The sequence below is a fragment of the Alligator sinensis genome, unplaced genomic scaffold, assembly GCF_000455745.1.
Source record: "Alligator sinensis unplaced genomic scaffold, ASM45574v1 scaffold737_1, whole genome shotgun sequence".
In the NCBI taxonomy this organism is placed as follows: Eukaryota; Metazoa; Chordata; order Crocodylia; family Alligatoridae; genus Alligator; species Alligator sinensis.
The window spans coordinates 2543631-2552756 of record NW_005841930.1 but is presented as its reverse complement, the minus strand read 5'-3'; the positions used below and the strand labels follow the sequence as shown (position 1 = coordinate 2552756).

At 46.3% G+C, this 9126-nt stretch overlaps 1 protein-coding gene across 5 annotated transcripts in view; it reads right to left on the bottom strand.

Moving 5' to 3' along the window:
• The window catches only part of CDK19 (cyclin dependent kinase 19), a 226640-nt gene that overhangs the window by 166589 nt on the left and 50925 nt on the right, over positions 1–9126 (bottom strand). For all 5 annotated transcript variants that reach the window (XM_025198850.1, XM_025198849.1, XM_025198845.1 and 2 more), the window contains exon 3: positions 6007–6082. In XM_025198850.1, the coding sequence (XP_025054635.1) occupies positions 6007–6082 (76 nt within the window). The remainder of the gene's footprint in view (positions 1–6006; positions 6083–9126) is intronic.

The following is a 9126-nucleotide window of genomic DNA, read 5'->3' as shown; positions in this document are numbered from 1 at the left end:
ACACCATCATCCAGGGATTTAGTTACCTGGTCATAAAATGCCATCGGGTTGGTCTGGCAGGACCTGCCTTTGATGAACCCATGTTGATTTCTCCTGGGCATGATCTCCCCTGCTGGCCCCTCACAGATGTGATCCTCGATAATTTTTTCAAGGATTTTCCCCAAGACTGATGTGAGGCTTATGGGCCTATAGTTTCCTGGGTCCTCCTTTCTTACCACATTAGCTAGTTTCCAGTTTCCGGGCACCTGGCCCATGGACCACGATCGCTCGTACAGCCAGGCCAAGGGCACAGCAATGACCCCCTCCAGCTCTCTCAACATGCGTGGGTGAAGGGCATCAGGGCCCGCAGATTTAAAAACATCCAGCCCTTCCAGAAGATCCCTAACTACTTCTGTGCAGACCCGAGGCCTGGCAGTGCTATCCCCAAGATTGCCCCTACCTGTGGTGGGAGAGCTGTCCTGGTCCCTGTCCAAGAAAACAGACGCAAAGAACTTGTTAAAAATTTTGGCTCTCTTATCTGGCGTAGCCACAAGATTACCATTTGAGTCTAAGAGGGGCCCTACGTTACCCGGTGCCCTCTTCTTACTCCCAATGTATTTGAAGAAGGACTTTTTGTTGTCCTTAATCCTGGTCGCTAGCCTGAGCTCCACCCCCACCTTGGCCTATGCCAACCTTGAAAGGGTCCAGAGGAGGGCCACTCGTATGGTTAGGGGCTTAAAGGACAAGCCTTATGAGGAGAGACTGAGGGACCTGGACCTCTTCAGCCTCCACAAGAGAAGGCTGAGACATGATCTTGTGGCCGCCTACAAATTCATTAGCAGGGCACAGCAAGGGATCAGAGATGCTCTGTTCACCATGGCGCCTCTTGGAGTAACAAGGAACAATGGTCAAAAACTGACAGAGAGCAGATTTAGGCTAGATATCAAGAAAAATTTCTTCACAGTAAGGGTGGCCAAAATTTGGAATGGGATTCCAAGGGAGGGGGTGCTCTCCCCCCGCTTGGAGGTCTTCAAGAGAAGCCTGGATCAGCATCTGGCTGGGGTCATCTGACCCCAGCACTCTTTTCTGTCTAGGCAGGGGGTCAGACTCGATGATCTGTTGAGATCCCTTCCAACCCTAGCATCTATGAATCTATAAAAATAAGTCCATCTCCCTCCAGAACATCAGGAAGGACTTGGTCAAGGTTGGCATAGAATTTCTCCTTGGTTTCATCAATGGTGTCAAGAGTCAGGGAATAAGCACTAACGGCAGGGGTGTACTAACTCCCTGCCAGTTTAAGATGGAGAGTCATGGGGCACTCAGCGAGTTGCCTGTCAGAATTAATAAGTTGGTTTACAAGTTCATTCTTAATAGCAAAACCAACCATGTGAAGTTGATGCTCTTCTTCCTGTTTACCCTTCCAGAAGAAGGCATAGCTGCCTCCTTCTTTGAGCTGTCTGTCTCCCGCTTGCCAGGTCTCATTCAGTGCAGCAACATCAATGTTGTGTTACCTGAGTTCTCAAGCCGTGGTTGTGGTGCAGCACTCTAGGTGTTCACTGCATGAGGGCCCTGCTGTTCTAGAGGTCCCAAAACTGATTGTGGTCTTCTGTTATTTTGACTGAAAAGGTGATCCAACTGGACACGATTATCCAGTCAGGAAAAGGTAGCCAGGCTATGTTTAGGGCACCTTTCCTAGGGCCCTCCCCATGCAGGGTGAGCAGAGCAGATCCTGAACAGAACTACTCGGTTGCAGTTACAGTTGCCAAATCACACTCCTGGCTACAAATGCTAGATAACCTTCTTGTAGCTGCCTCCTTTGTGCCAGTTCATGACTAAGAGCTTCCAGACCTCACAATCCTGCTCCCGTCATCACTAGATGGTCACCAAAGGACTTGAATGTACTGGAAAAGCCATTTCCATGGAAAACACCTGTGCATAATTTATCATACAGCTGCTGCTGTACATCAACTTCCACAGTTGATGACAGAACAAAACCTTGATCCAATGACAAGGAGGCCAAGACAGTTGGAGATCTCATTCCGCTGCAGCCTTTGTTCGCCCTTGCAGCTGCTGACTTTCTAACATCTTCCGTGTACTATGCCGTTGAGGACTTGTGACCTAATTATTTTGCAGCTAACCTTCCCTGAAGGTCATGGCACGATCTGCCACCTGTGAACATGCTGGGTTGCTGGTGGCAAAGCTGCACTGCATTACTAGTACTGTAATCAAGGTTTTGGTAAAACGCCTCAAGATGGCACCCCAGCCATTGAAGTAGTCATACTGGTAAGCAAGCTTCAATAGTCCCTGAAGGATACAGTCTACCTTAATATATTGGTATGAGTTTTAGTCTACCATCAAAGTCTCACAGAAAAAAAAATGTACAAAAGACTCTCATCAATCTAGGGCACCTCAAGCAACTGTTCACAACCTACCACATAGCATATCATCTCACCCCATAATGAAATAAAGAGTGTGGAGAACTTTTGCTAGTCTGCAACCTAGCTTCACTGCCCTTACTTCCAACTTAATCTACCTGCCCTTGTTTACACATCATGTTCAGGCTGTTAAAATATTGAAAACTGAATTCTTCAAAACCACTTGCATAGAAAAAAAAAAACCTGAGCTTTGCAAATTTGAGATATCTGTAGTATTCCCTCTTTCTGGTTGTCATCATGCAAATGCATTTCCAAGTAACTGGACTAGAAACTAAAATATATTTAGTTTGCACAATGGCTCTTTCTTGCCTAGACTTCCCTTTTCTGAATCCCTTTGCTATTACCATCTTAAGGAGACATGTCTTTACCAAAACCAGTGTCTTTTCTATACAATTCTAAGTTCACAAGCAAAAGGAGCATTACAGGTTCTTAGTAGACAGATTTGTACCTTTGTTGATAACATAAAAAAATTAAGTTTCTCTTTGGCAGTTACATCACCACCATCTTTAATATTTCACAGCATTTACCAAGCCTTAAATTTTACTAAGGTCAGCAGTAGCCTGCCATGCCATCTCTGCTACAGGAGTTTTGTGGGAAATATTCTGAAGAGAAATAGAAGTTGTCAAGTAAAGCATTCAGGAAGTCAGAATGTTATATATTATAGACTTACAAGCCTTATATGTTGTGTTATTTTTCTAGGTTGTCGTGAACTCCTGAACCAAGCAGGTCAAACAAAGAAAAAGCAAGACTATGATACTGATATACTTCATGTCAGCATAGGGAAGTTAATCGCATGCACTCCATTTATTTTATAGGCAGTTATGTTGGCATCTGACAACCCCACCCTATGGTCACGATGGGAAGAAAAAAGTTACTTTAAATAAAACAGATCTCTCTATCCTCCCCTAAACATAAATACAATTAAAAAACAATAAGGAAGCCAAAAGGTAAAGGCAAGTAAATATTACTGTTGTAAAAAATGACCATACAGTAATAAAGATGGCTGGTTGAGATAGTTTAATCAGAAATGATCCTGCCTTAAGCAAGGAGTTGGACTAGATGGTCCCTTCCAGCACTATTTTTCTATGATTCTGAAGATAAATGCTAGCACTAGTGTTAGATGGACCTGGTATTATTCTCACAAAGGCAGAAACTCTGGCAGGAGGTCACTGAGTGGGTGTTTTTAGCTGTGCTCAACAGCATTGTAACTACCTCTGATCCCCATAAGTGAATAACTTGACCTTAGAGCAATGGCTACTTTACAGAGAGTACTTCTTTTACTGCCAAATCTCCCTTCATGGCATCTTCAATTCCTGACCACCATGAGCTTTTACACCAGTTTTTCAAATACCTCACTCTTGTGTGATGGTACTAGACGATAAACAGCTTGGGGTACAAGTCATATCTTATGTTTTTACAGCACTGAGCACACTACCAGAATTAAAAGGAGGCAAAATTGTATCTGATCAAACAAGTACCTTTTATAATGCTTTAGGTCTTTCACTAGAAAAGTATATTCCTAGCACACAACTATTTTTGGTCTCAAAAAAACATATGGGCCAAATCCTGCTTTTAAATATAAGCATGTGGTGCCTAGTAACATCTTAAAAGCTGCAGAAATAATTCAGAATTTGTGGCAGAATTTGTGCTTAAAATTAGGAATAAAAGCATAATTGAATAATTAAGTAGGATCACTGCAGGTAACTGCTGCAAAAAACATATTAAAGAAAAATGGAAAATTAATAGGGGTACACCAATAGAGATTTTGAAGGCTGATACCGATAGCTGATATTTAAGGAGGCATATCGGCGGATACCAATCTGATACAGCTGCCATCAGCTGGTAAGTCCAGTGTGCTGGAAGGGGAGCAGGGAGGGAAGGCGCATGGGGGCACAGATCAACACCCCCTGTAGTGAAGGAGGGGGCAGGGACAGGCACTGTCCAGCCAGGGCGAGGTGGGCGTGCGATGGAAGCGTGGCTTGTGGGGTGGGGCAGCTCCTGTCGCTGCTTGCACCCTGAGAGGGCAGGGGGGCATATGCCTCTGGACCTGCATGGCAGGGGGCAGGCTGCAGCTGAGGGGGGGAGCCAGAGCCAGCGCTGCGCGGGGCTTTTCTTGCCAGGCGCTGGGTTCGGCATGGGCTCCAGTGGCGCTGGGAGGAGGCTGTAGGCACACCAAATTTTGCCGCAGCTCCACTCCTAGCCCTGCACTGCCGCCTGGCACAGTCCTGGCTGAATGCCCCTCCTCCACCCAAGAACCAGTAAAAACTGCAGCTGAGGTAGGCAGCAGTGCGGGACTGGGAGCAGAGCTGTGGCGAAATCTGGGGTGGCTGCAGCCTCCTCCCAGTGCCGCTGATGCCTGCTCTGAGCCCAGCCCCCAACAAGATAAGCCCCATGCAGCACCAGTTCCAGCCCCACCCTGCAGCTACAGCCCACCCTGCACCATGCAGATCTGGGGGCACACATCCCCCCGCCCCCCTCCCCTGGGGTGCAAGCAGCAGCAGGAGCAGCCCTCACCCCAAGAGCCATGCCTCAATCCCATGCTCCCCCCCCCAGCTGGGCAGCGCTTGCCCCTACCACCACAGGGGGTACTGATCTGCCCATCACGCCCCTTCCCTTCCCCCTCACCTTCCAACTTACCAGCTGGAGGCAGCTCTCCACACTGTGCTGCGGCTGAGCGCAGCACACGCATTTATCGGCCAAATTATCAGCCCAATCGGGATGATATCTGATGTACACAATTTTTATATATATCTACATATACATACATATACACACACACACACACACTACATACATATACACACACACACACACACACACACACACCACACATACATATACACACACACACACACACACACACTACATACATATACACACACACACACACACACACTACATACATATACACACACACACACACACACACACACTACATACATATACACACACACACACACACACACTACATACATATACACACACACACACACACACACACACACTACATACACACACTACATACACACACACACACACACACACACTACATACACACACACACACACACACACACACTACATACATATACATATACATATATATATATACACACACACACACACACAAAAATCGGTACTGGTCCAATATTGGACTGATATATCAACGCACCTCTAAAAATCAGCCTACAAAAATTTCTGTATCTGAATCTATAGAATGTAACAAGATTACAGTGACCAGACAAAAGAATAAGCTATCATTATTCTGAAATAAAATACATTATTAGTGACCTTTCCATGAGCATTTTTCAGAACATTATTCCTTCAAATTCATTTTGAAGGCAACCAATTGAAATACAAAAGAGCATTTTTGCTTTTATCTTAAAACACTCCACCAGAAGGGCATGTTACAATGTAAATCTCCCATCTATGGACAGGTTATAAGTTAAATATTTGCAAGACAATTTATGGAAGCTTAAAACTGAATGAACATGCCTAAATTTAATGTTTTTCTTTAAGACTCTGGATGCGCCTCACACAGAGCAAAAAACCATATAAAGCATAAAAAGACACTTTCACTTATATACACTTACTGCAATCTCTCTACAGGCCGACATGGATATCCCTGTACCTTCAATTTGCTTCAGTGCATACTCCTTTTCATCTTTTCTGTGCACAAAAAACAAAAAGAAGAATGTTACAGATCTCATCCGATTTCAATGATTAAGCTGATAAATGCAAGTAGAATAAAAAGTCAGCATAAACTAATGCAAGAAACTGAAAGGCCAATTTAAGCCAATTACCGCATGATGGGGTAGGGGGCAGCAAGGGAAATCAAAAGCATCTTTATTATCCAGCACAATCATCAAGACTAAAAATTCAAATCATAACAAGTTGTTAATCTTGCCCTATTTCTCTTGACGGTAACCACCCCCTGCAAGGAGAAGCTCCACAGACATTTTTCCTTGAAATTAAGATCACATCCAGCACCAAAAAGCCACAAACACATGCCACACTTGCAACTTTCTGTAAGAAAGATCAAAGAACAATGCAAAGGGCTCATAAAACTATATTAAAAAAAATGTAATGACCTACTTAAACCTTACAGCCCCTTAAATTTGTATTTCTTTTCAAAGTTGTTTACCGGATCTGGTAGAGTCTCTGCTTGTCTCTCATCAACTGTGCATGCTCTGCAGGATTTAGTAAACCCTTAAGCAGAAAGATCTCAGAAATGCATGATGTTTACATTAGGCCTGTTTGAAGTAGCTATTATTCGCTTTGGATTTGGCCAATTCAGGGGGCAGTGATTCGATTAGGTGATTCAAACCATTGTCCTCAAACAATTCGACCAAATCTGATTTAGAGATCTGGCCGCCGCCAAATATCCTAATTGAACAGGCCCCATCTACCACCTGCTCTCCCAGCCCCATCAATGGCTGCCCCGCCTGGCCCCCACGTCCCAGCACTTTAAAAAAAAAAAAGCCCTACACTCACCAGTTCCTGCCAGGCAGGGGGGCAATCCCTGCTGCCCCACACTGCATGGTGGCCTCTGCCACAAGCCCCCAGAGGCCCCGACAGTCACTGTAGCAGCTGGTGACTGCAGGGCTTTTTTTTTTCCCCCCAGCACCAGGATGCTGGGGCCAGGTGGGGCAGTCATTGACAAGGCTGGAAGAGCAGGCAGGGGTCCCCCCATGGTGAACTCCGCCCTGCTCCAGCCTCCCCCCCCATTACCGGCACAGAGTCTGGGTCCAGTTCCCTGCGGAGGCAAGCAGGGACTGCCCAAATCTCTGAATCTTTTCTGAATTGATCTGGAGAGCTTTGAATCAATTCACACCTTTTTATTAGTCTCCCGATTCGATTTAGATTCAGAGATTCGGCTGCTGAATTGGGCCAGATTGCCTCAGAATTGAACGAGCAACCAAAGCTTCGTATAGCCCTAGTTCTCACTGCATAAGAGACTGTGCATTTCAGTCACCAGAGAATGTGGTAAATTGTAGAAGGGCCCAGTAGATCAAAGGTAGTGATAAAGCAAGTCTTGCAAAATCCCATTCATCCTCCAACATAACCAATTTACTGTGTATAGTTAACACTGTCTTCAGCTTCCAGTATGTCTGTCATTCACACAGCTGTTTCTTTGGATTGAGAATTCATTTAGCAGGGAAACTGTCAGCTTATTCCTACTATAAAAGAAGAATTTGAATTTTCAGCACATTTTGCAGAAAATTCAATCTGCTTTTGACCCATAAATAATGCAACAGTTACACTGATTACAAAATTAATTTTGCCTACCTCTGATCTTACCTCAAAAGTCAGGAGTTACTACTACTTCAAACAAGCCATAAATTCAATCCCTAGAAACCAGTGTACTAACTCCCATTAGTGCGCTGCCCGCGTCCCCCGCGGGAGGAGGCCCCAGGCCCCAAGAGGAGGAGGCGGAGCGGCGGGGGGCCCCCCCCCCCCCCCCCCCCCCCGGCGGCGGGGGGGGGGGGGGGGGGGAGGTGGAGCTCGGGCACCAGGTCGACCCCGGGCCAACCTCCCGGGCCCCAGCGCGGCTCGGCTCCCCCGCGGGTGCAGCCCGCTGACCGTGCCGAAGGCCCCCGGGCAGGGCACCGGGCAAGGGGGGGGCTCTCGGCTGCACATTTTGCAGAAAATTCAATCTGCTTTTGACCCACAGATAATGCAACAGTTACACTGATTACAAAATTAATTTTGCCTACCTCTGATCTTACCTCAAAAGTCAGGAGTTACTACTACTTCAAACAAGCCATAAATTCAATCCCTAGAAACCAGTGTACTAACTCAAGTCTGTCCAGATTCTAAGTCCCCAGGGGCTATACCCATGGGGGCTGAACACCATGCAGTCTGCACAAGACAAACCATGGGCCACTGACTAACATGAATGCTCCACCCTGTGCAGGACCTCTACCACCACTGCACCAAGTGCCCCTTCCACCCCACAGCTACAATTTATGGGCACCATTCCCAACTACACGAAACGAGAACCTGATGGTGTTTAACACCGAAAAATGCAAGGCTCTCCACCTTGGGAGGAAAAACCTGCAGCATGTCTATAGGCTCGGCAGTGCTATGCTGACTAGCAGTACGGACGAGAGGGATTTAGGGGTCAGGACTGACCACAAGATGAACATGAGCCTTCAATGTGATGCCGCAGCTAGTAAAGTGAGCAAAACCCTGGCTTGCATCCATAGATGCTTCTCAAGCAAATGCCAAGACGTCATTCTCCCCTTGTACTCGGCCTTGGTGAGGCCGCAGCTGGAGTACTGCGTCCAGTTTTGGGCTCCACAATTCAAAAAGGATGTGGAGAAGCTTGAGAGAGTCCAGAGGAGAGCCATACACATGATCAGAGTTCAGGAAAACAGACCTTAAGATGACAGGCTGAGAGCTATGGGACTCTTCAGCCTGGAAAAGCACAGGCTCAGGGGTGATCTGATGACCACCTATAAATTTATCAGGGGTGTTCACCAGGATCTGGGGAAACTTCTGTTCACCAGAGAACCCCAAGGGATGACAAGGTCAAACGGTTATAAACTCCTGCAAGACCGTTTCAGGCTGGACATAAGGAAGCATGGGTTCATCAAAGGCAGGTCCTGCCTGACCAACCTGGTTGCCTTTTATGACCAGGTGACTAAATCCTTGGATGATGGTGTCGCCGTGGACGTAGTCTTTCTAGACTTTAAGAAGGCCTTTGACAC